The following is a 27,315-nucleotide window of genomic DNA, read 5'->3' as shown; positions in this document are numbered from 1 at the left end:
GGTCGAAAGGGATGTTTTATGCAAAAAAAACATGCTTCATCTCAATGTGACCAGCAATTGCTAACAAAGGAAACCTGAATATTGGCAGGAAATGAAAAGTTAGCAAATATGTAAAAGGAAGCACAAACGGAATCTGGAGAAGAGAAAGACGGACCCAGGCAAGCCTCCGGCCTCCATGACATTGGCGAGCGTCACATCATTGGACCACACATCATACTGCCACTTGCGAAGGCCCAGCACTCCGCAGAGGACCCTCCCTGTGTGCAGGCCCACGCGCATGTTGAGGTCCACCTCCGTCGCTTCTGCCACTGACCTGCAGGGGGCAGACAACGCACATTAACCGTCATCACTAAGACACACCCTCCCAAGACCACCTGGTTTGTCCCTCATAAAACCCCATGACACCCCCCAGCGCTGGATGGCAGGGCACCAACTACAGGCACGAAATTGGCATTTGCAGTGATAAAAGGTGACCAAAGGGTCAGCCCCCATCATCGCAGAAAGCATGAGGAGTAGCGCTGTGGATTCCGGAACATTCCATCACTCCCCAGGATCCTATAAATAGTCTCCCCCCGCCTCGTGCTACACACATTTATATAATACGCAAAGACGAGGGAGAAAGGGGACAGAGTTTTACTAGTCCTGACAGTTTTTCTATTCCGACGGCGGGCGTGCTTTTCGGAGATAAGGTGCTGGAAGTAAATTATCAGCTCTCAGGATTTTAAAGACACCCCCCTCCCCTTCGGCTGTACATGAAGCAGGTGCAGATCTGTTTCAAAGCAGTGATAGAGACACATCAGTCACCCTGAAAGGAGGGATTTCCCCCGGCCGGGGACAAGCCTGCCATACCCTATGAGACCCTTAAAATCCCCCCCCCAAAAAAAACCACCGACGGCTGATAACCAGGGTGAAGAAACAGGTCCGTGAAGAGTCAACCCCCCACCCCACCCTCACTGGAGACACCAAAACCATGTTCTAGAACATTCTGTGCCACCACACTGGAGTGCCTAGAAGCACCTAGATGTTTCCACATGTCCGTTTGCTCATTTTCCTTCCAGGATACCAGATTAAAAAGCAAGGTCTACTTCTTAAAATTGCTGGAATAAGAACACGGAATCTTATTAATGTTCCACGCTGTCAAAAGCTGAGCAATACCTCTCGGAGCCAGTCCCAAACGCACAGTGCGGAAAAGACCTGACAGCTCCTGATGCTTCCATGGCGTCCATCATAAGCTCAGACCTCTTTCATGAGATTGTGAAATGGAGCCCATTGTTACTGTAAACCGTGGTCCCGCCCCCCATGCATTTTAAGCCCTTCCATTGGTCAAACACGGCTTCCCCTGGCTGCTTACTTCCAGTCACTTCCTGTACAGAGTACCCGGGCAGCTGGTGGAAGCAGAGACCAGCATGTCGGTTTGACATCATGTCCTTCATATCCTGATCAGCAGGGGCAGGGACAGTTCTTTTTATTAAGGTGGGGGCCACCAAAGGTGAATGAAACTAAACAGAAGGGAATGTTTTAAGATGGGGGCCGTAGGAAGGACCATAAGTCATACAGAGGAGACGACTTTATCATTAGTCAGTGATATGTTTTGAAACTGTGAATGACAGGGGATGGATCGCTCCAGGTGCCAATCAGCATTCATCTGGGGCCAGTACTCCTGTATACATCCCTGCTGACCAAATGTGTATCCCAGTCAAGCCTGAAACAGCCGCTGATTCAACCGCCAGCATCCGAAAGCAAGCAGGATCGATGAGCATCTCGCTCGTAGCGTTTTCAGCCTCGCGCGGTGCTTTCATCACCCCCTCGCCCCAGCGTCACATGTCGCTGAAATGTGATCAGACAGGAAGGCCGCTGATGTGACGGCAACAGGGACCCGCGTCGCTAATCCTCCCGCTGTTTGATCTTCTCCGTGATGAGCTTGGCTGTCTCTCTGTGATCTGAGCTTTGGGAATTGTTCAATAATTCTGGTTCTTGTGAAAGAGTGAGCCAAACTGGACAACTTCTGCTAGTTTATTTAGTGTTTTTTTAACAGTCTATTAACCCAATGCGGCACGGTGTCACATGAGTTTTGGTCTGGACTTCTCCCACAAGCCAAACATTGTGTCAATGCATGAGCCCCTACAATAAGCTGGTATCCCATCCTGGGTGACCCCTCTCCTGTGCTGCCTGGGATAGGATCCAGGCCCCCTGCAGCACTGTCCTTGATATGTGGGTAGAACATGGATGGATGGATGGATGGATGTGTTTATTAACTGTGCCGTTCTAGGAATGAGCTGGAACCAGCACTTTAATTGATTTCTTCCTGTAGCCAATCTGTCTCTGAAGAAGGTCTCTAAAACTACTCAGTTCTTAAAATCTCCCCTAAAAGCTGGAGACCTTGGGTGGTGACATGGGTGGGAGGAGTCAGGTGACCAGGAATATCATGGTGCTTCTGTTCCCCCGGCAAACTTACCCTGAAACCTTCACTCTCGTGTTAATCCAACACACTCAGCTGAATTCGATTAGCATATTTTAATTTATTTTTTTCAGTTTTCACGGCAGTGAAAGTATCCCACAATTGATCGTGTTCTTGCCCGACCCGCGTGACCCTAAAAAGTGCACATTCCTGCCCGGTGAACAAGCCACTCCCTCTCACTTTCCATGTTGCATGGTTCTGTCTGGTTCTGTCTTGCATGGTTTTTTCACACAGACCTTCCCAGATCTAACTCGGGAAGCTCAATTAAGCTAAACCAAAGCAGCAGAGTAGGGAGCCCCAGGGCAGGGCAGGCGGCACTGTGGCACTGTGGTACTGCGGCACTGTGGTACTGCGGCACTGCGTTAACTCACCCGTGTCTCACAAGCTTAGACAAGCCCAAAGATTATCCCCTCTGCACAGTGGAGTTATACTATACATCTAAATCACTGGTGAACTCATTGCTGAACTTATGTAATGTTTAAGTCAAAGAATAAATGAGAAACGTGCTACATTTCACACGCCAGGGAGATTCCGTGGCCCAGAAATCACACTTACGTGATGGTGTCAATCATGTCCAAGCCCATCTCCACACAGCAGTGGGCATGGTCTGTCTTGGGCTGGGTCAGGCCAGACACACAGTAATAACAGTCTCCCAGGATCTTGATCCGTCTGCAGTGGTTCTCCTGTCAGTCGGGGGGAGGAGACAGAGAATGAAGATGGAAGCAGAGAGAAGGATGGAGAGACAGTGAGAAAGAGAAAGCAAGATTAAGAGAGAGGAGGAGGGACAGCAGAGAGAGAAAGTTAAAGTGACAAGGATTGAGGGAGAGAGATGAGAAAGAGAAAAAAAAAAGGGAAAGATGAAAGAAGCGGGGAAATAGAAGGAGAGACAGTGAAGGCATAGGATAAGGGATAGTGAAGATAGTGAGAAGAAAGGAGAGTGAGAGGAATGAGAAAGACCAGGGAGAGAGCAGGAAGAGACAGGATGAGACAGACAGATTCCTAATCGGCAGACTCCATCCACGTATGCTGACGGCTCACATTTTATGTCAAATAGTGAAAAAATGAAGGCAGACTGATTCGGCAGAGACTGAAACGCGAAGATACACCTGCTGACAAAAACAGAGTGGAATCGTGACAAAAACAGCCCACTGCTTAAGGATGTAAACAGAAAGGTTGTTAGCCAGAGGAGGGCAATGCTGTTGAACCACTGAGGGACTCATCCCGAACAGCTTAGGTAAATATGTGTTGTCAAGAATCTCAGGGCTAAAGAATAAACGCAAACCCCAGAAATGAGCAGATGGGTCTGCTTAGCAACAGTGCGGCGGGTCTGGATAAATTTCACACTCACCAGAGCAAATCTCACCAGCACTAGAGGATGAGCCAGACCAGAGCTCTGCCCCCCCACCCCCCCCCCCCAACTGAGGAAGTCACAGAAGTGTGAGACAAGGTGACATGCCACATGGTGTGGTCATCTACTTCTGCTGTGCATTTGTTTGTGAGTCTATCCACGTCCGCGTCTGCATTAGTCAGGCCACGCAAGGGCCTGCATCTCCTGATCTTTACTTATAGATGTTTTCATCCATCACTGTGTCTCTACGCATGTGGCTTGGTATGGGACCTGGGACTCGGTAATTCATCAAGGTGAGTCACAGCAACGAGCAGGACCAGGGTGTTTTGGTCGGCAGCTGTAGAAGCCCACCTGGATTTATACCATTAGGGGTAAACAGGGCCTGCTGGGTGTATCTGAGAAGCTCGCCATATCCCCAAGCAAATTTCCACACGCTACAGCACTGACCAAAGGAGCCCAAGGTTAGTCAGAAAAAGGAGCATAGAATCGTCATTCAATTTGACGTTTGAATAAGGGATAAAATGGTGAAAAAGTCAGGGGTTAGCTAAGTGATGGTTATTTGTCTGAAATGACACCTGCCACATTCTGATATGAAAAAAGCACGTTCCCTGATCTTGGGTCTTCCAGGCAATTATGGAGTGGCTGAACACTGAGTGCTCAGGCAGCGGGGCGCTGTCTGAAGCACAGGAAGGCCAGTTTTAGATCTAGGCTACTGCCAAAAAAAAAAACCACATCCCCTTGAGCTGACAGCTGAGAGTCTCTCCATTGAAAATAAGATGGATTTAAACATCTCGCCTCCTTTCAGGGCACTCTCTCTCGCCGAAGCAAATGGGCTCCAAAATTTAAGGAGAGGCATGACGAAGGTCATGTGACCAGACGGAATGGCATCGAGTCAATGACTCGGATCACACAGATGTGAGATGCTGGTTTTTGTCACATTATAAGGTCGAGGGGGAAAAAATTGCAGACAAACCTTCTCGCACTCGAACCTCGATAAGCAGGACGTATGGCGCCCAAATGCCGCCATGACCATGCCTCCTCCCTCGCTCATTTCCTCAGCTAGTGTTCCAGTGAGGCTGGCTAATCTGCCTCCTTTTGTGCCTGGACAATGATGGGCCCCACTGATCTTCTTGATCTATGTTCCAGCGCTCTTCCGTTGTGCTGAACGCCTCAAGATTTTACATTTAAATAACAAGTCCACCTGAAAATCTACGGCTATGCAAACAGGCGCACAGCAGCACCAAGAAACCTGAACACAAGGCCGAGTCCTTGGCTTCCTGTCTCGAGTTCTTGTCGCTTGACAAGCCACGACTGGACGCCTCGTTAGATGTGCATCCACACGTGCTCTACAGACCCATTAGCTAGCGGCCATTAACATGCATGGCTTCTCCAGACCCAACAGCATCTCAAATGAGCTCTTTGACAGGCCGATGCAGGTAAGTGAGCATGAATATTCATGAGGCTCCGTGGATGACATAATACAGCCCGAAAAGGACCTCTTTCCGGGAGAACGCCGCCTGTTTTAAAATAAACCACAACAACAGAGGATGACAGCTGTCCTGCTCTTGCTGTCGCTGTAATAATCCCGTCAGTCATGGTAGGTAAAAACTGACTCAGAGGAGGAAACCTGTTTCTGGCAGAGGATCTCCAGAACAAGGTTCCATTCTTTCTGCGTGTCCCAGCAGTGAATCAGGCATCAGTGTTGTTGAGGCATATAGCAAACATCTATCTTCTTATCCCATTGTGGGTTGTGGCCTAACCCTGCAAGCACAGAGCACAAGGCAGGGGACAACAACAAGAGGTAAATGCCATGGGCAATTTTAGAGATACTAATTTATCTAAATGCATGTCCTTGGATACCCAGAAACCCAAGGATGATACCCAAATGGCAGAAAAACCAGGCAGGGGAGGGAATCAAACCTACAGCCTAAAGGTGTGCAGCCTCAGTTTTATCCACTGACGCACTGCACCACCCCATATACCAATCAAGTGAAATATAAATTATTCAGACAACAAAGCCTTCCTAAAGACATGACGACCCAACATAGCGTTTATGAAACTAGTAGGAAGCACTACAAGCTAAAACAAAGACCACCGGGCTTGTTCCACTCACTCTTCTCCAGGCAGGTATGACATCACAGAGGTCTGTGAAGGGAACGGAACGGAGCCAGGGGCAGCCAAAAGGGGGCGGCCATAAGGGGGGGTGGCCAAAAGGGGGGGCGGCCATAAGGGGGGGCGGCCAAAAGGGGGGGCGGCCATAAGGGGGGCGGCCATAAGGGGGGCGGCCTTAAGGGGGGGCGGCCATAAGGGGGGCGGCCATAAGGGGGGGTGGCCAAAAGGGGGGGCGGCCATAAGGGGGGCGGCCTTAAGGGGGGGCGGCCATAAGGGGGGGCGGCCATAAGGGGGGGCGGCCATAAGGGGGGCGGCCATAAGGGGGGGCGGCCATAAGGGGGGCGGCCTTAAGGGGGGGCGGCCTTAAGGGGGGGGGGGCTTAAGTTGGGGGGGCCTTAAGGGGGGGCGGCCATAAGGGGGGGCGGCCTTAAGGGGGGGCGCTCATAAGGGGGGCGGCCATAAGGGGGCAGTCAAAATAGGGGCCATAATTCATACAGGCGGGCCAACCTTATTATTAGCCAATCATATGTTTTGAATCAGTAAGTGACAGGGAATGGGCATTCCGGGGGCCAGTCAACTTTCAGCTCATGTAAGTGCTCCCCTATATAAGCCCCTAAATGGAGGGCACAGCACCGGACAGCAGGCGAGCATGATTTACAAAACGGCCCTGAGGCACCGGTCTGGTCTCACGTGTCCCGGGCGGATCTGCACGCATCCTAAAAATAAACACGGGGGGCGAGGCGGAGTGGCAGGCCCTAAATCTCGCCGCTCAGCCAGCGTGCCAATGAGTGATGTGTGGCAGGGAGGCGGGGAGGGCGGCTCACAGGCGCGCGGGGGCTTTGAGAGAATCGGGGAGTATGAATGTATAGAGCTGCATATCCATCTGCCAACCCGAAAGCTTATTCCAAGAATAACAGTCAAACTGCAGGGAGAAAAACAACCAGCTATAAGAGGAGCATCTTATTGTGGCCTTTTATAATCACAAAACTTCCAAAATCTCAGGCATCGCTAGATAAATAGTCCAAAGATTTATCGCTCTTAACCCTGACAGTCACAATAAAGCTAAACTGCTTCATTAAGGATCTAACTATATAGCTGGTAAGTAAAACAGATTATAATGTAAAGATCATGTTCTTGTTTGAAGCTATACAGCATCAGTATGATCCATAGGGCCTTTAGTCACATGACGTGTCACGTGACACCTGAGTGCCCCTCCCTCTCCACTGGTGATCGCTAAGCCAGGCTCCTACGCTCTGATCCATGTCAAGGTTTCATCTCACGTTTATTTATATCCTCCGTACATCCAAACTTCAGTTTCTTAATGGGCATCTGTGAGTAATCTCCGATGAAACTGATTCCAGGTGAGGCTCTTAAAAACCCCACTTTTAACACGTCAGATTACTCACAAATAAAGGACTCTCTTCCCAGGCGGCATGCAAATTCAGGACCGAAAGAAAGCTAATGAATGCAAAAGCTGCGTTAGCACCAAATCACCTAATCGGCACTAAAACTAATTAAACAGCACACCACCAGAGGAGACCACTGCCATTACTGCAGCGACACTCCTCTCGAAGTCTCATGATCCCTTTCGATAAAATTCACAAGCTAAGGTGATAATATTTTCTAATGGATTAATACCGATAAATTTTGTAGTGCATGGTGGGGGGGTTGGAGGGGAGAGGGGAGACATACATCAGCATGTTCAGAAAATGATCTTGCAACCCCTCCAAATTATTTTGCAACTCAAAATGCCAGAAAAAAATGTAACAAGCACACAGGGATTATGTACACGCTGAGGCATCATACATGAAGATTTAGTAGCTCACATGTACAGACATCACATGTGTGATTATATTCCATCACCATTACATACAGCATGTCACCCAAAGCGTCCCCACGGGCCCTGTGCCCCCGACCAAGATAAGGGGTTAGAAGATGTATTGATGGATACATGGATTATATACAGGAAACAGGCCGGTGAGCTCCTAAGACAGTCAGAAAAGCCACCATGTCTAATCAAGTAGTTTCATAGCTCCTAACATCAGAAGAGCTTCACTGATTTAAAAAAAAAAAAAAAAACGAAAAAGAAAAAAAAATACTGGAATTTTCCCTACATGGAAGGACACACTTAATGCCTTAATAGGGTGCAAATCGACCAGAAATCATTACAATGTAGTATAAATATTTTACGCAAAAAGAAAAAGCCAAGGCACCTGTCCTCAAATGCAAAGACCTGTGCTGGGATCAAATGTAGTGGGGTGCAACCGGAAGGTCACTAGTTTAAGTCCCAGTGCTGCCAAATGTAGTACTCCTAAGCATGTGCAGTTAACCAGAAATACACCACCTGCTGTGCATAGATGCATCAGCTACATATTTCTACAAAATAAGCATGTTAAGTCCCCGAAGACCCCTTTTGTTGTACCCTATAGCCAACCTATTCCAGTGAGATATCCATCTGTAGCAAACTGATTGTTTCAGCAGGCAACAAATCAATAACTAAATTAATTGGAGTAATTAGCTATTGTACTGGATTGGTCTATGTTCAGGTGACTCAATGCCCTTCTGTGTGTGTGGATGCCCTGTATGATATAATGCCCCACCTGTGTCCCCGGTCTCCTAACAGAAACCTGGGTCTCACAGAGGAGTTGGGAGTGGGGGGAGAATCTCGGATGGGATTTGGGGGTGTGGGAGCTTTGGGCCACAACCTCTAAGCACTTACACCAGCAAAGTGGCTGATCATTTTAAAATGCATGACTGCAATTAAAAGCAAAAAAGAGGATTAAACTGGCTACAATAAGGTCATTATCAAAGAATATATCACCCCCTCAAAAAGTTGGGGTCTATTAGCATAATTGCCTTCAGTCCTTTTCCTTAAAGCAATCTTCTAATTGAGCTATTCAACTGGCACATTAACCAGGCACGATGTTTGTAGGTTAACCACTTGTTTAATTAAAGGCAATGCTCTTGAAAGTTAAAACAGCAGTAATTAAACAGTTTTTGGCTAAAATATGTTTCTGTCTCAGAATAAGCGGATTTTGTGCAGCTCATAATCAAAGTGATACATGTTTCTCTTCCTGAAATCATTTAATCGATTAAGACTATTAGACTGGATTGAAATGCAGGCCAGCTAATTTTACATTTCGTTTATTTATGCTCCTTTTTGTCCAAAGTGACATACATTCTTTTCTTTAAAAAAAAAACAGGGTCAGACGGTCCCCAGGAGCAATTGGATGATAAGGGCCTTGCTCAGGGACCCAACAGTAAAGTCAATGAGCCAGCGATGGAATTAGAACCAGTACCCTTCCAATCACAGACACAGCACCCTAACCGGCTGAACCATGCATCAGCCCAGGATGCAGTAAACCTAAGAATAAAACTTGTTAAACATTTTGCCTACTTTAGAAGCTTTTGGTTTAAGTAAATGTGCTGGGTCTTATCACAGGGAAAAGTAGAGCCCAGGGTGAGGTGCCACAATGTGAAACATCCAACGGCATAAGTCTCCCAGTGCTTTCATAACCATAGTAAGGTGTTGCCAAGGTGTTGGCATCTCCGATTCCTAACAAGGGCCAGCCGCTCGCTCTCTCATAATGATGCGGCACAGAGACGATCTTTATTATTAAATGGCTCAATGTAAAATGTTTAATTAGCAATGGAGCACATAGCATGCAGAAATGAGCGTTTTGCTTTCGTCAACAGTGCCTTTGGGTTAATTTGCATAATCCACTATGCTTACTGTAATGATACACAGCATTAAATGGCGTCACATATTATTGCAGCATAATAAACACTCATCCATCCATCCATCCATCCATCCACCATCTAACTGCTGATCCTGGTCAGAGAGTGGGCATGAACATCACTATTTCTCCTTTATATATCCTTATTACTGTTTTTTTCTTCAGACTTAGGAGGCTCTGTGTGCCCAAACACAAACACAAGCGTCTAAAAGATTAAAGATATGGCTTCATCTCCTCCGGTGAAAGGATACGACCTCGAGTCCTGGATGCTATGAATAGATACGCATTCTGTCAGTGTGATATTACAGCGCACACACACACACACACACACACACACACACACAGCAAACACACCACAGACACCAAATACTCCCCAAACACAACAAGCACTGTGAACACACACCAAACACACACATACATACCAGATATACATTCACACAATAAACACACACACACACAACACACACACGGCAAAAAACATGCACCACACACACACACACACACACCAAACACACCATAGTTATACTTACACACACACAAACACACACACCAAGCCCGCACACACCATACACACTAACACACACACCACACACAATTACACACACGCAAATTTGATTGCAGAAATTTAGCATAAATAGCCACCGTGGGGAGCTTCAAGATTGCGTTTTTATGGATTTACGGTTCACTAAATACGTGCCTTATATTAAATACGCCCCTTCGCCGCACAATTTAATAATCTCGTTTTGATAAGAGTGGCGAAAAACAAAACAGCAGACAACCACAAAGTAATTAAATAGCCAGACACAGCTGATCTGCTAACGTGCCCTCCTGCGCTATAAACAGCATCGGTCCGACACCGTAACTCCGTAACTCCGCCGCTGGACGCGGAGAGCAGGGAGAGGGGATCAAGGCTGTTACTCACGGTGGCCAGCTCGTCAAACTTGCCGAAGAGTTCGTTGAGCAGCTTGACCAGCTCCTGTGCGGTGCACTGGGACGCCAGACCGGTGAAGCCCACGATATCGGCGAAGAGGATGCTGCAGAGAGCGGGGGAACCACCGTGCAATACCTTCGATCAATCAGTCAACCAACCAATCAATCAAAGTTTTATTTGTCACCTACGCAGTTATACCTGCACAGCTGAATGCTGTCATGTTGCTCTCCAAGACATAAGTAAGGGAGACCTGGGATAATTGTCATTTTTTTTCCATTTTCATTTTGCTAAAATGTAGAAAAACGTCACAACAGAAAAACATGTATTCCTTTCTAAGTAAAGCTGTACTAGTTTAGTGAATATAAGTGGTCTTTAGGGGAATCAGTTACGTAGATTACTGCATAACAACTGACCCCATTCAACAACTATCCCCAGTCTCCCCATAAAACACAAAGCATTATGCGGAGACAAGCATAACTAATGTGCAACATACAGTAATGTGACAGATGGTCCTGCAAAATGTCGAATGTCAAATGAATAAATAAGTGAGTATTTATATATGTCAACTAAACAACAGGAATACATATTGGAGCTGAACATCTCTGTGTTGAGTAAACTTCCACAAGCCTTTGGTTAAAGTATTAGGTCCTAGACACTGTCATCATTAAGGATCTGAACTGCATGTGGAAATATATCACACCCGATAAACATCAGCACCAGCCTCTACATTATACATTTCATATGTTTATGATTTTTTGGAAACCGCTTTCTTCAGTTTTTTAATGCTGCCAATGTAATATGTGCAAAATTCTCTTGGACCGTCTGCTTCGGTTGCTGTCAAAACCTAAGAGGGGATGATAAACAGTAAATATCGTTATGGATTGAGATTAGATGTGATGGGCTTAGATAACACTTGGCATCATGCTGATCCTGTTTATGAAACCAGCCGGATTTCTAAATCCACTCAGTGATGTTCTAATATAAAACTCCATCACTCCAACCACATGCTGATCCACAACCTACACTTCTATCCATATAAGAAATGTTTACCTGTTTAATGTGATTTGTATGAAAAATGCCAGCATAATTGTCCAATAAAGGTCCAGTTTTTACTTGTGATTTTGTACAGCTGGACAGTTGTGCATTGTTCACCAAACATGTCAATTAGTTTAGGGTGGAGAGCTATATACACTTACAGTCCCAGTCAAATGTCTAGGCACAGCTACTGAAAATTACTTGTTTTTCAACAGGATAATGGCCCTAAGGCTACGTTCACACTGCCAGCCACATCGTTCAATTCTGATCTTTTGCTCAGATCGGATTTGTCTATCTTGACAGTTCACATTCATAACTACAAGTGATCTGTATCTGACTGTAATGTGAACGCATCGGTCCTCCGAAACATCACGCATGCGCACATTGATACGTTTTTACACGGGTAAAAAGCTGGTCGTAAAATTGGCACGTTGTGCGGCCATGACCGCTGCGCTGATTCGAGTCTTTTGCCTCCTTAAACTTTGACTTCAGGCTCTTTATTTTTCTTTGGCATTGTAGCCACGTTCGTGTCCGCGCTGTGCCATTTCTTTGGCAATTATTTCAATTACTATTCTATTACGATAGGCTCCTTCCAGTTTAACTTGAACAGATTAATTTCCCCAAATATCAATTAAATCCCCACCTTCTGCATCCTTCCACTGACTGTTATCGCAGCTCTCCCCCATTTTTACCTTCCCGCGCAGCCGGTGCAGGCTGATGATGTCAGCGCATGCGTATAAGCAAAAAGCCACATGAATTCCGATCTGAGCGTCACATTCAGGTCGCATGGCCGCGAATCGGATACGTATGAGATTTAGTACCACATATGAAAGTGACACAAATCTGATTTGAAAAGATCAGATTTGCGTGTCCACATAGCCCTAAAAAGATCAGATCTGTGTCACATTAAGGCAAAAAATTTGATTTGGCAGTGTGAACGTAGCCTATGAACACCTCAAGGTTATGTAGTATTATCTTGTGAACAAGGATAATGATGGAGTGCTGTGACAGATGACTTGGCCCCTAATACCCCCAACCTAAACCCTATAGATCCGGTTTGGGATGTGTAGGATTGAAGAGTAAGAGGTAGCCACTTTCTGCCTAGATTTAGGACTGTGACTGCTGGAAAACCATTCCATGTGGCTACATCTAGAAGCTGGATGAAAGAATGGCACGAGTCTGCAATTCTGTCATAGATATTTGATATGTATTACTTTGTACAATGTATTACATTGCCTCAAGGCCTTTCATTATAAGCTAAAATGGAGACAAATGCATTAAAAGCAGGTGTATCCAGACTTTTTACTGGTACTGTACTGTTCGAAAACCCATGACAAACAAACTGATATGATTTAAACTTTTCAGTTAGGATTCTTACAAGAGCTGTACATCGCTTTGTTTAATGATAGCTCTTATATAGCTGTAATCTGGATAAAATCCCATCTATTTAGAAGCTCTTTAAAGACCATATTACAGCAGAGTGCACCAAAGATATCGACATGTGAGTACAACTTTTAGGCTGCACAGTAAAGAGCTTTTGTGCTACGATTTCACCAGCCCTATGTCAAATACGCCAACAGAGCAAACCACTGACTACTTAGCTATCCCCAGAATCTCTTCAGTGCTGTTGACAGGCCTTGTGAAATGAATGTGGCCCATCCACGGCATCCAGATTTGGAGGGCATAACATCTCGCCTTCTTCATGCTACAATGAAAGTGCATCAGTAATTAAATGGACACCTACTAACATATGGCTGCTACTTTAAGTAGCTTTCCTCAGAAGTTGAAAGCTGGATCTTAAGAGGATGTCTTTGTTTCATGCACTTCAGGGTATTAGGTCTAAAGATTTTGGAGGTAATATGTTTAATTGCGCACCTGCACGGTATTAAATGTTTACTGGGACTGCAGCTCAAACTTTGCCGGTCTTCATGGGGTTTTCTGGACGTCTGTGGGAACATAACAGCTCTTTGGTGTATTTCGGCTGGTGAGAGGTGCTCCTCACTCCTCAGCCAGATTGACTTCTTTGGGTGAATTACTTTGTCAGCTGGGGTTTGAAAATGTTGCTACACATGTCCTGCTAATGATGGCCCTGAAAATGGTCTAGAGATGTTTAGATGCAGACTACACCTAACTAAGATCAGCTGATAACATCTACTGGTTTGTCTGGAGTTTCCACATAGGTGTTCCACATATCATGGGAAAGGGTACATGACCTGGCTGGTGAAAATTTATTTGAAAACATATATATTGATATTAGCTGTAGATCTTGAAGATGGGCCAGCATGCATAAAGGCAACGCTCTTCACCATGGCGTCGTATCACAGGTCATTGACACTCAGCAACAATCATCTTTGGCATCCCTCTCACTGCATGGCCTGAGATTCACCTAGCCACTATCTCCAGCCAGAAATGAAGAGCATTTTGAGGGTCAGCAGCAAAAAAAACCAGACAAAGGGCAAGTGGACACCAGGAGAAGGTTAACTGAAATCTTCAGCCCTTTGTGCACCTTTTACAGATTTAATTTGATAACAATTTTCTCATAGTGTACACTTTTGAAAGCGGAGAAAAGACTTCTTAGACGTCGTGCCCCGTATGCTGGAGATTAAAGGCAGTGTCATTACTGTTCCTTTGCTGCTGTTAATGGAACTCGTGAGTATTTAGCATGGTGAGAGAATGTCCCCAGTGACGTGAGAGAGATTATTATTATAAGGTGCTGTCAAATTGGCATGGAATCCTGGTGACCATACAGACAGCATTCCAGAAACTTCTGCCACCTGCCTGGGTCTCCATGCTTCCTGGGGGCACATTCTTTGTTGTGAAGATTGTACTTGTATCCATGTTGCTTGTATTCCTCTTCCTCTTGTACTTTCAGCATTACAAGCAGTTCCAATACGCTGAGGCTTCTCATACGATGCCCGGAAGAGAACCTAGATCGTCATCATGGAAATCCGATTCCAGGGACACTGAGATTTTTGGAGGGGAAGCTTCATAAGTGCACGCTCGTGGTGTGACAGAGAGATGAATTTAACATGATACAAATGCATCCCAAATTTTAATGAGTAGATCATGTAGCCATGAGAACCTGAAGAATGTTCCAGCTCTCTCTTTACACACACAAAAATTAAATGTCTATACTGCTCATGTCTGCGGCCTCCTCTATTTTACTTAGAAGCTGTTACACAGAAAAGAAGTGTTTCATTGTAACTGACTCCATCACAGATGTTTCCATCCTTCCCCGTGACCCATCTTGTAGGAGCATGACTTTTTAAACACATTGCTGGAGGGCTCAACAGAACTAAGCGATTCTCTTCTCACACCCATGGGGTTGCAACCTGAGCTTCCGGGACCTTCTGAATCAACCTTCTCCTTAACCATCCCAGCGTTGGTTCATTTACACCCGACGGTCCTTCACGGAGCTGCTAAAGGAGTGTTTGTTCAATATTGACAGTGATTTTTTTTTTTGCATTCTTCTTGTGGATCCATTGGCCGACGCCCTTGGCATGACATCCTGTTCCCATAGCTGGCTTTGGAATGCAGAAACGATTCTTGCACGTGGAACACGCATTATGCTGACCGTGGCTTTCATGTCCGAGGCTTAAACATCACTGAAATGAGTCGGAGGCAATTTCGTGAGCTGAATGGAGTTGTTTCGCTGCTCTTTTTGGGGTCAGCGGAGCGCATGTTCTGAATGCTGAGGAAGAGGCGTCCAATTAAATGCAGCATACAGCTACCAGACAGCCCTGTGCTTCTTTTTGATGTTGAGACGGGTGATTTACAGGCTTGAGGAAAGCGAGGAGTTTGCTGCTCCAGCTCATTTGTCAGGGGGAACTCGGGGCATCCCCACAGCTTACTGTCAGGTTTCGGTTACGTCTGGGTACAGCAGCTTGGACCAACAGCTCGGTGCTTCCATTAACGGGGCAGACGGAAGTCATTTTACTGGGCCTGCTCAGGTCCTGCTGGTTGAGATAACACACAAAGAAGGGTGGAAACAATCCAGCAGGGACCCACTTGGATTTTGCTCGTTAGGGTTTTATTTCTGGTCGCTATGGCTTTTAGGATTTTATGGCACTGGTGCCAGCCTTGTAATGTTCACAGTTTCAGTTTAACCCAACGTTCAAGCACTCCATGAAACAAACAATAGCGATTTAGCGATCGGTCTCAGTGCTGTAGTTGAGCTTTGGAAAGACCTCAAACACTTGCACGTGCTTTGAATTGGACCAATGGTTTGAAATGGAATTACTTAGCGAATGTTTTGAACTACTGGGTCAGTGGACAGAATTGGACCTTCTCAACAGGTTTTGAGAACCTCTGGGTCAGGTGACTAAGCTGGGCATCTTCAAAAGTTGTTGAGAACCTCTAGGTCTTGTGACTGAGTTAGACTTTCTCCATCAGATTGTGTCGAGGTGTTGAGAACCTCCAGGGAAGATTCAGACTAACCTGACATTGTCATGCCTTTGGATATAGATCTTGTGGAAGATACGCTCTGGTGGCTTCAGGAAGTCCTCCTTCATCTCCATGGCCACATTCCTTGGCAGCAGGCTCATCAGGAGACGTTCCTGGAGGGGGTAGAGGGGACTGATAATTAGCGTTGATGAAGCTTCCCATCCCAGCCCCCTGATTGGGTGGGAGAAACATTCAGCCATCAAGCTCAAATCTTCTGCCAAGATGCATACATATAATCACATGATCTGCGCATCTCACCCCCTCCTTATCATCGCTGATTTGTCTCATAACTCATAGCGCCATCAAAACTGACGTGAAGCTTTTATAAATTAATAGAACTAGATATTTTTACTCATGCAATTAAGGGACATCATTCAAAGGTACAACTTCTGGACTCTGAATGCAAACACTCCCTGCTCATAATGGCCCTTCTACCAGCAGCTGTTTTCATATCCATGTTCCCTAATGCCGTCTTTGGTCTTTAACATCATGTACCGTGCTGACAAATAATTGGAGTCAGCCAAGGAGTTCAATGAATATTATCGGACAATGATTCATTCGTTTTCCATGCCATTTGTCCTATACGGGGGTCCGTAGCCTATCCTGGAAGCAATGGTCGCAAGGCAGAGAATAACCCAGGATGGGGTGCGAACCCATCTCAGGGCAGACATACCATTCATACACACATTCTTGGACAATACAGACAACCTGGCAACTTCAATTCACATAAGCATGTTTTTCAACTGTGGGGGGAAACTGGGGAAGCCAAAGGAAAACCCATCATGATGTGGGGGAGAACATATAAACTTTACACACTGAGCTGGGCAGGGGAACCAAATATTTGCATTAACTACAACTACATGCCAAGGTCTTTTCAAAGACTCTGTTGACGTGTTAAGACGTTTTACACTCTTAAGCTCAATCCCCTTGTCCTACAGCTAAGGGGTCGAGAGTGCTTTAGGTCCTGCTTTTTGTTTTGAGTACGATCAACTTTGGTTAATAGCTCTGAACACGCATTCCGATTTTGAGACCCAGCAAGCGTGAGCTCCAAATCGCATCACCCCTGGCCTGGTGTTGCCCGTCGGCCTCATGAATATTAACCACGACTGGTCGTCTGCCCGGCACCTGAACACAGGGGCGGCCACGGTGCCGCTACAGATCCAATCACGGCGACGGCGGCAGCGGTGTTCGGCAGCACCGCGTGACCTTTAATGAAAGCCACAGAGGCAGGAAAAGCAATCTGCTGAAATAATTACCTGTCAAAATGTCGCCTTCTGAACTTATTAGGAAACAAAGACGTCACGCGCTAATCGGCCTCTGCACGGGCACTAATCCCCGTGCGACTGGCCACACCGCGCTGCTGTTCTACAGCATGCTTCTGCTTTCTCCTTTAACCCACAAAATAGTGAAATACGGCACTCGACGTTAATACTTTTGACAGGTTTATTTTATGGTTTCTCTCACTTTTCCCATATTTGAAAGGAGAGTGAGATAAGGGGCTGGAAAATTGTCAGTGTTGGCTAGCAAGTAGCTTAAATTTAATCGTTCAAGAAAGGGAAATGTAACATTTGCGTAAGAATTTTATTAAATCGTTAATTGTTAATCAATATCTGGTATTTAGATGAAAGCCAAATATTTCTTTTGAATGTTTGTACAAATATTGTTTCCAAGGCCGTTTCGTGGATTTTTTAAGGTAGGGGGCATAAAAGAGGCCATAATTCATACAGGGAAGCCAACTTTATCATTAGCCAATGACACGTTGTGAATCCGTGAGTGACAGGGCACTCCAAGGGCCAATCAGCTTTTCGATGCCCCTGAGGGCTCACCCCTGTATATGATTCTGATTGCTACTGTATGTAATATAGCTATAATTAACTTGTTTGTGAGAATGTCTCCGCTTATGCGTTTACATCCAGGTATCCCACCTGTTTCTCGTTCTCGTCCTCCAGCCGGAGTCTCTCCTCGATGCAGTCGCGGGCCTGCAGGAAGGCCTTCCGCTGGGCCCTCTCGGTCAGGATCCTCACGAAGGCCCCAGAGAGGTTGACACTTGTGAAGAGCACGGCATTGGCCCCCAACTGTACCGCAGAATGGGAGTCATTACATAATAAAGGTGGAGGTCACCATACCCTGCACTGAGTTCTAAACACCACAACACAGAGCCCTGCACTTTTTTTAATTGTTTACTTCCAGTCACTCAGGTCAGGCCAGAGGCTACCCCATTACAACCGACATAACGTCCTTGTATTTATTAAATATTCATTGCGTGTTCGTGTTTGCATAAATTAATGAAGTGAACATGCTACTGAATCATGGCCCTGACATTTTTCCTTCGGTTCCGCGTTTGCACCAAAGTGACATTTAACAAAGTAGAGCAAAAAAAAAAATCAGGGTGTAGAACACAGATACACAGGGCAAGGATGCAGAGATATGATAACTGGAATTATTATATATTTTAAAATGCACACACAAGATTAAAGGATAAACTAAAATAATAGATTATTTGCTGGTTTGTCTTCTATTAGACAAAAACTAGACTTACTTATCAGATATCAGCTATCATATCCTCTCATATGTGTAGCCAACAGGCATGTAACCAGATAATAAAATTATGAGTCCAAAACCCCCTCGAAATTTGCTTTAGCCCCTCAGTTGGCAAAATTTATTGATAAACTCCACAAAACTTATTTCTGGCTGCAAGCCTGGTGCCCATATTTCACTCTGGTCATAACTTTACCCCAACTGCACAAAAAAAGGTGCTTAGTGATGCCATTAATAACATGTATAACAACCAGCATTCTTTGCCTATATTCACTAAACTAACCTTTGACCCTGAGTGCCATCGGATTCTTCATGGAAGGTTGAAGAACGTTGATGTCAATAAGCAATCTCCTGCATTGCTTAATAACTTTTTACAAGGACTATGTGAACGCTGACAATGTCATTCCTCAACCATTGCTATGGGGTACCACAAGTGTCTGTACCAGGTCCCAATTTATTTTCTTATTTATCTCAACAACATACCTCAGGCAGATAGAACCTCACACATTGGCCTTTATGGAGACACTCCTGCCTCTAGCCAGTCCATCCTTTGGGCATAATACCTAATCTTCAAGAATGTTCTGTAAATACCCAGCCTGCTCCCTGTGCTCTTTTCCTGCTTGCTACTACTGAATTGTAACAAAAGATTTTGTTTGGTAAAGAATTCTCAGTCCGTTGATTTCAAAGAAAAGAGTTTTTGACTGTATCTTTGCATAAGTATCTTTTTTTTGCTGGCTAGACTCTCCTTCTCACCCCCCTGTATTCAAGCTGCAAGGCTTACGTTCTACCACACAAATAAGGCATCTGTGGAAAAGACTGGGCAGCTCCATGAACAGGATCACATGACAGGCGGCTTAGAAGGGGCTGGAGTTTCATGTGGAGATTCTGCTTCTCAGGGGGGGATGGGACCAGTGAGGGAATGGTACAAAAAAAGCCTTTGGAATAAATAAAGATATAAATTGCTGTTTCTGTGAGGAAGGACAAAAAGATAAAGACTACAGGGTTATATTGAAATGCAGCACAAAGCCTGCCTCTGGTCCAAAACCAGAGTATTTTAATATATAGGGACACCAGGAACAAGGAACAGATAGAACAAAAATAATTCAATATATTTGTCTCATGCGGCACCATAGTCGCACAGTGGTTAGCACTGTTGCCTCACACTTCTGTGACTGGGGTCCAAATTCTCCACCCCAGCTCATTATGTATGGAGGTTGTATGTTCTCTGTTTGTCATTATGGGATTTCCTCTGCATACTCTGGTTTCTCCCGCAGTACAAAAACATGCCATGGTGAACTACAGTTACCAAATTGTTTGTGTGTGTGAATGGTGTTGATGCCCTGTCCTGAGTTTTTGCCCATAGTTTGCGGTTCTGTTCGTGGTGGCAGCAACTTTGGCCGTGCTCGAACTGGCCTCCGGTCCGAGCCTGACCATATCCAAAGGGTCCCATCCACTGCACTGCGTGCAGCAGGCTCCAGAACCCCCCCCCCCCCCTCCCCAAATTCTGAATAGGATAAGTGGGTACAGAAGGTGGATGGGTATTTCTCTCACCCACCTGAGATGGAAGGATAACTTTCCTTTACTCCCTTATTTACATTACCTGGTACAATTGACCAACTTTGCCATCTACTAATTCCATCTACACAGGGGTGCAGCCATAGGGGCACTAGCCCTAACTTAAAGCTGATTGGCCCCTGGAATGCCCCCAACCCTGTCACTCACCGACTCAACCCTTATCATTGGCTAACAATAAGGCCGTCCCCTCTGTATGAATAATGACCCCTCTTATGTCACCACCTGAAAAAAAATCTTAGAATCATCCCTGCATCTACAGAAATGTAAAGGGGCCATTAATTGTTCAGACATCCTCCACTACCCACCTAATTCTCTCTATAAGCCAATGAACTCCATACTCTCTTCCATCGGTTGTCACTGGGTGGAAAATTTACCCTGTCCATCCCCATCCACAAATCCCTATTACTGTAGGTGTTATGTGGCCATACCTGAGAAACTTCTGCTTGCTACAGCTGCCTCACCCTTCAACACCAGACCTGCCAATTATATTCAGCTAAAAATACTACATTTAGTTCCATTCCCAAATTGCTCTTCTTACTCTTGCTGCAGCCAGAGACTGGAACTGGATACAAAATCCCTGAACCTCCTCTATTGCCACAGCTTCTGAGAAGTTGTTTTTGAATATCAATACGATCCACTCTAACTTATTACTTGCCTCTGTTCCCCTGATTTTGTGTTAATTTCTCTCGTTCTGTCTGTAATTGCTGTTGCCTTGCTGTGAACGGGCTCCTTGATCAGGGCATCGTTAAAAATATCAATTTTATTCAAAAGTGCCTGGTTAAAAAACAGTTAAACAAGGATTTACAAGCTGAGCATGTGATCAGCGATCTAATTAAGTCTGCGTTTACATTGCATGGTATTTATTTAACCTAGAAGCCCTGCGGGGGGCATCAGCTCAATTCTCTGACGCCATTCGGCTCCCGCAGTAGAGAAGACAGTTCGGTTATATGAGGAAGATGCTAATCTATTCATATGAGGGAGACAGCACTTCTGTTAGGCTGGACGAATTCCAGTCCTATGGGACAGTATAGTGAACTAGCTCCTTAGGAGGGGAGCCCTCCCACTGATGTGGCTTAGGGGAATTTTGCCGAAATCCTAAGTGCTGCATTTAAAGCATGAAGTGTACTTGCAGAAAATAGATCCACTTCAAGGGTGTTCACTGTAAATATATTCTCTATGGAAATTAAAATGCCGGAGCTGACAGTTAACTTGGGATTGACACATCGGCACATCTTTTTTCATCTGTACTGTTTGTTTACAGTTACACGATGCACATTTTTCTATAATTGCTAAAATAAATATGTAAATGTAATGGTAATTAATAATAGTCAATCTCAGCGCTTCTGTCCTGGCAATATTTGCACTGGTGCACTCCAATGTCCAATAGCCTATATCGTTTTGGGAGGTGACATTTTACTTAAGGTAATAATATCTTTTGGTGAACATTCGTATCTGAACATGATTATAAAACAACAACAAAACAATAATAATAATAATAATAATAATAATAATAATAATAAATACTATGCAACTATTAAACCTCCAGCTACACGTACCACGTGGGAGTTGGCGAGCGGAGCATAGGCGTTCAGCATACTGACTCGTTAATAGGTGGGCGTGGATTCGTGTGCTTTGGCGCAACACTCAGTGCGTGAATTACATCATTGAGCGGAAATTTGACCCGTTTTTAAACATTAGAAATTACATAATGGGTGTAGTTTGTAAGGTACAGTAAAAAACGGCAATCGTGCTGCAGCAGTAATGACTCACGCCTTTATTATTTGTATTTCACGTTCTTCGATTTCTTTACATATGATGGTCATATAGGCTTCATGCACGACAGAAATTTTAAAAATATTTTTTTTCATTTGCATTTAGCCCTATTTGTTACTTTACTAGTTGATAAAAGCTTTCATTGTACTTTATAGGCATTACAGTTTATCGGCAGTGCTATTCACATTACATTTTGTATTTCAGATTCATAAAAGACAAGCAAATTAAATTCTTTGTAAATTGTTTCAGGTTCCTTTGAATGTATTTAACGCAGTTCATGTCCGTAATTGAAGGATATGGACTGTAAATACTAATATTTATGATAAGCATGTGCGTCAGTGCTTCAATACGGAATATTTAAGGTTTACAAGGAAATATCTAAACAACTATCTCTGTACAAAAAGAATTTTAAAATGTCAATTAAAGAAGCCATGAACTGGAGGAGATATTTTCCGAAATAAAACTAGTTAAAGGTCGCAAACTTTTAAGAGCGGCGACGCCGGTCGGCTGAGAGACTGCGCACCGCTCCGGGCTCCACACGTCCGCTGTCCATCTGCAAGTGCTGAACCGAGAAAATCCAGGAAAAGTCGGGGGTCGTGTCGCCCACCAGTCGAGAGAATTGCATACACAGTGCGTTGCATAACGAAGATTACGACATATACAAACACACACACAAACACACACACACACACACACTTCAAAACTACAATCATACAAACGTAAAGACGGACGCAGGTATGCCCTCCAAGTAAGCAGTAGCCCTGCACTTACCGTCCTCCACAGTCTCTGTCTCTTGGCTGTGACTGATGTCCCCGTCACGATTAGATGGGAGATGGCGACCATAATCCCAAAAACTACGGCTAACAGCGTCCGCACGGGCAGGAGGGAATAGGCGACGAAGGTGACCAGCATGAGCTGCCACATTCCCTGCTCCGGGGACGATGGCTTGTTCACGCCGTGCGCTCCCAGGGCGAACGGGCAGCAGAGGAAGGAGAAGGTGAAGCTGAAGAGCAAGGTCAATTTGAGGATCTGTTGAAGCTGTGTCACCTGCAGGTACTTGACATTGGTGACAATGAAAAGGGAGACGAAGATAACGCAGTGCAGCGGATGGGACCCTTTGGATATTGTCAGACTCGGACCGGAGACCAGTTCGAGCACGGCCAAAGTTGCTGCCATCACGATCAGAACCGCAAGTGCCTTCAGGGTGGACGTCTGCTCCAGTTTCAGGTTGTAAATCTGGAAAAGGGACTCCAGCTCCTTGCAGTCAAACTCGTCCTCGCAGGCGATGGCATTCAGCGGGGCGCCGACAGGACAGTGGCCATGCTTCCTGCGTGTTTTGACATGCTGGAACGGAATCTCCTCCATGTCGGTGCCATTCATAAACCGAAACCGCTGCACTGCCTGTGTCGCCGTCGTCTCCCTTTCATAAAACCCGCGGCTTTATCGCACGATCGCTAGATGCAACACGCCATCCACAGGTTGATGCGTGTCGTCGGCGCAGGAAACTGACCGTTAAAAAGCCCAGAGCTTTAGTTTTCCTCATACACGATTCCAGGAAAAAAAAGTACACCGCCTACAGTTACTTGCTTCACATTTCCAGAAATAGGTTAACACGATAGCGTCCAACAGCTTTCTATATCCAACTGCTCAGATGGAATCACGCCTGCGCAATGTAGGGCGAGAAGGACGGCACGTCTCAGCACCTGAAGACTGACAAGACAAAACAAAGATTTGACAAGAGCCGGACTCGGAAATCATTCGTAAAGTCCCCTTTGCATGATAATCCGATTGTATTTAACCAACGCCATCGTCGTCTTACATTTTCACGGTCTTCGTGGAAAAACCACGCAATAAGAACCATTTTGCTACATGCAAATAATATCACGGTGATCAAAAATAGGCTCGCATTTGTTTCACAACTTGCCAGTGTTTGATATCAGTGTGTTGCTTCATTCAGGTCTCTATTTTTTTTATCAATTAGGCTATGTTCCTGATACAGACAATATATCACCTCTAGCGCTTGAAAAAAAAACTAAAATCGATATTTATTCTTTAAATCTATAAAATCTCTTTTGTGCGATTATTTTTTTTACCCTTTTAATATCTGAAGCAGTACATCCCCCTAATCTATGGAATTTAAGCATGAATCTAACATGGGAATCACAAAAGGAATTTTAATCGACACCTGTCCAGAATGGAGCAGGATAATCTGTTTCTATTAGGTTTTTGGAGTCCCCAGTTCTAGCTTTACTTATATTTTTAAAAGAATGTTCAGTTATTACTTGCTATTACATGTATCACTTGTGTTACTAATCCAGGAAATGACTAGAAATTCAGTGAGTGAATACAGGCCTCAGTTTGAGACTTTTGCCCATTTATTCAATTTTGGACTGTGGGTTATACGTTGGAGATATAAAAATATATATACACAGCACTGGAAAAATTAGGAGACTACAGAAAATTTTTCAGTTTTACTCAGTTCCCAGTTTATGGATATGCACCTGTGTAAAATATCCATTTTTTGCTAATTCCAGCCTGGTTCTTCCCTGCTTCTCATTCATGAAGGGCTTCTTCCTTGCTTTACGGGACTTCAGTCCAGCTTCTAGGAGCCTGTTATGAATTGTCCTAGCAGTGCACTTCACACCACTTAATGTTTCTCATTCCTTTTCAAGGTCACTTGAGGTCACCCTCCGATTTTTGAGGTACTGACAGATAAGTTGATGGTCATCTTTGGTATTAGAAAGTTGTTCCTGCTCTCTGCATGGCTGGTTTCACCTCATTCTTGCATACTGCTGTCTTAGAAACTTTGAGCCTGGAAGAAGCTGCCTCGCAGTGCAGCCTTCTGCCAGGAGAGAAGATATATTTGCAGCGACCGTCCAGTGCAGCCATGTATTTTTTGACTTGGCCACTAGCTCACCCCATACAACTAGTCAATCTGTCACTGACTTTTTAAACCACTTTATTTAATTATTTAATTGAGCTGTTGGTGAAATTTAACAAAATCGTGGAACAGCTGAGGTGCCCCTGAGGAGAAGTTTGGGAACTGAAGTGGTGTTCATCTAGCCATCCAACTAGATATCAGTAACTTTTATTAAATTAAATTATTACTAGTTTTTATTGTGTTAGTCTTAATTTGCATATGTTTGAATGTTAAATTGTGTTTTTTGTTCTAAGCCAAAGTACACTTGCTACCCAGATAAACAGCTTTAAATATTTCTTTGGACTGACTAAGACTTTTGCACAGTACTGTGTGTGTGTGTGTGTGTGTGTGTGTGTGTGTATATATATATATATATATATATATATATATATACACTTCTGTGTGTGTGTGTGTGTGTGTGTGTGTGTGTGTGTCTGTGTGTGTGTGTGTGTGTGCGTGTGTGTGTGTGTGTGTGTGTGTGTGTGTGTGTGTGTTGGTATGTTAGTATTTTGTAAGCGGCTGGGATGAGTGGAGGGAGGAGGGGGTTGTCCTCAGGACAGTGTATGTAACCCAATCATTTTGGTATACAAACTTCATGCTCTTTAAGATCAGTCTGTACTTGAACTATAAATGGATGATTGCCAAGTTCTAGGGTCAGTGGGACATACTGGCTTCTCTTAATTGGATCATCGGATCTCAAAGTAAATTATTTATTTGTCCCTTTAGTGTTCAGGGCTTCAGAGCAAGCTTAATGGTTTAAATCCCACCTGAAACACTTAACCATTCAAATGACTGATTTCTTCAAATAGTGATTCTTTCTGCAGCAGTAGTCTTGTTGTACATATAAAAGACATGATGGTACAACATACACCCACAAATTAAGAGATTATTTTGGGTATTGAGTCTGAAATTCCAACATATATCATAATATTGAACAAGCCACAAAACCTCTAATATTTTCTCCCATAGGTCAATGCTCATGTCTTTCACAAAACTGTGTTTCTATCTATCTATCTATCTATCTATCTATCTATCTATCTATCTATCTATCTATCTATCTATCTATCTATCTCTTTTTCCAACCAGTTACCCCTCTATCTAACCAGTTATCCTTCTATCGTTTCTCTTCTTAGATAGCATTCGAAATGACCCTCTTGCAGGTAACGGGATTTTGCCCAGAATTCCACTGGACCTCTGACTGCTCTTTGTCTGCCAGCATAGTGGTCCGCCTGTAGCCCTGACCCAGACATTCACAAAATAGTCATCTCTATACCTTTTTTTTGGCTGAATTGATTAATGGATTGGAGGATTTAGTCCTTTGTCCATCTACAAAACACCATCCTCAGTCGGGGGGGGGTTGGTGGGGCCCAGCAAACAGAGCTGATAATCAATGAACTAATCTGAGGTAGGGAAGTGTTTACATAAGAAGGACTGTTACTGTTCCTGTCAGGAGCCACATTGGGCAGCCCTGGGTTTCCTTTCTGGTTCCCCTTTAATTTCTACATGTATTCCTGTTCTGAGAAGCTTTAATAAATTCATAAGTCCACAGGTATGAAGTCCAGAGAATTCACGGTGAGGATGTACTGTTGAGGAGAGATATCAGCAGTAACCTTCGTCCCCTTACTTCAAAGGAGATGCTGCTACTTCTGAGTAAGTTTAGCGAATGCCAGTGAGAGTAATTCTTACAGGGCCTTCCATGAAGTGACAAGCAGAAAAGGAGAAGGAGTAGGAATATGATCAAATTACACAATGTCCTGATCTCTATAGACACAGTCAGCTATGATGACCACTTGACTGTTACCACTGATTCAGGATTACAGTGTCAGGAATCAGTACAAAGATCAGAACAAAGGGAATTCTTCATTAAATAAAATCATGATGGGTTTGGAATGGATCCTGAAAGTGTAAAGGAGACACGGCTTTTAGATTAATTGCTGTTACATCATGTCAAACGCCATATAAAATGTCATGTTGAGTTTGCCGTGGATAAAAATCCTTCCATGACTTAGATTCTAAGCTGGGAGATGTGGTCTGAGTGGGCTGCTCTATTTAATAAGGCTTCTCATGCTTGTCATGAGCCACCAGCAAGCGGCAGTGAGGGCGGTGCAGACGGGCTGACAGTTGATTAGGGCTCTGCGGCGTGGAGCGACGTGGATGGGGACGGACGCGAGCGCGGTCCCGCGAGTGGGACGACGGACTGGAGGAGCGGCGTCAGCTTCCTGTGTGGGCTGGCGGGTACAGATGCGAGAAAACATTGATTTATAAATAAGGAAAAATGTATTATATAAACAGCTTTCAAATAAGTATTGCAATCGTTCATTCTTTTTATATCTGAATGCCTAATACTTCTATAAATAGCAATACAGCTAAGCATTTCAACAAAAAGGGATACATTTTAGCCCAATTCAAAAGGTAACGGAAACAGCCTGGACTGAGCACACAGAG

At 44.6% G+C, this 27,315-nt stretch overlaps 1 protein-coding gene across 1 annotated transcript in view; it reads right to left on the bottom strand.

Moving 5' to 3' along the window:
- The window catches only part of adcy1a (adenylate cyclase 1a), a 38,769-nt gene extending 14,959 nt beyond the window's left edge, over nucleotides 1-23,810 (bottom strand). Inside the window, exons 1-7 of the mRNA XM_023823765.2 lie at nucleotides 23,770-23,810; nucleotides 22,722-23,660; nucleotides 17,990-18,139; nucleotides 16,059-16,177; nucleotides 10,578-10,689; nucleotides 3,014-3,141; nucleotides 155-313 (exon numbers count right to left, since the gene is read on the bottom strand). Of these exons, the coding sequence (XP_023679533.1) occupies nucleotides 155-313; nucleotides 3,014-3,141; nucleotides 10,578-10,689; nucleotides 16,059-16,177; nucleotides 17,990-18,139; nucleotides 22,722-23,330 (1,277 nt within the window). The 5' untranslated portion in view covers nucleotides 23,331-23,660; nucleotides 23,770-23,810. The remainder of the gene's footprint in view (nucleotides 1-154; nucleotides 314-3,013; nucleotides 3,142-10,577; nucleotides 10,690-16,058; nucleotides 16,178-17,989; nucleotides 18,140-22,721; nucleotides 23,661-23,769) is intronic.
- Between the last annotated feature and the right edge of the window lie 3,505 nt (nucleotides 23,811-27,315).

The sequence above is a fragment of the Paramormyrops kingsleyae genome, chromosome 1, assembly GCF_048594095.1.
Source record: "Paramormyrops kingsleyae isolate MSU_618 chromosome 1, PKINGS_0.4, whole genome shotgun sequence".
Taxonomy (NCBI): domain Eukaryota; kingdom Metazoa; phylum Chordata; class Actinopteri; order Osteoglossiformes; family Mormyridae; genus Paramormyrops; species Paramormyrops kingsleyae.
The sequence above is the reverse complement of the archived record's forward strand: the minus strand, read 5'-3'. Positions and strand labels throughout refer to the sequence as shown.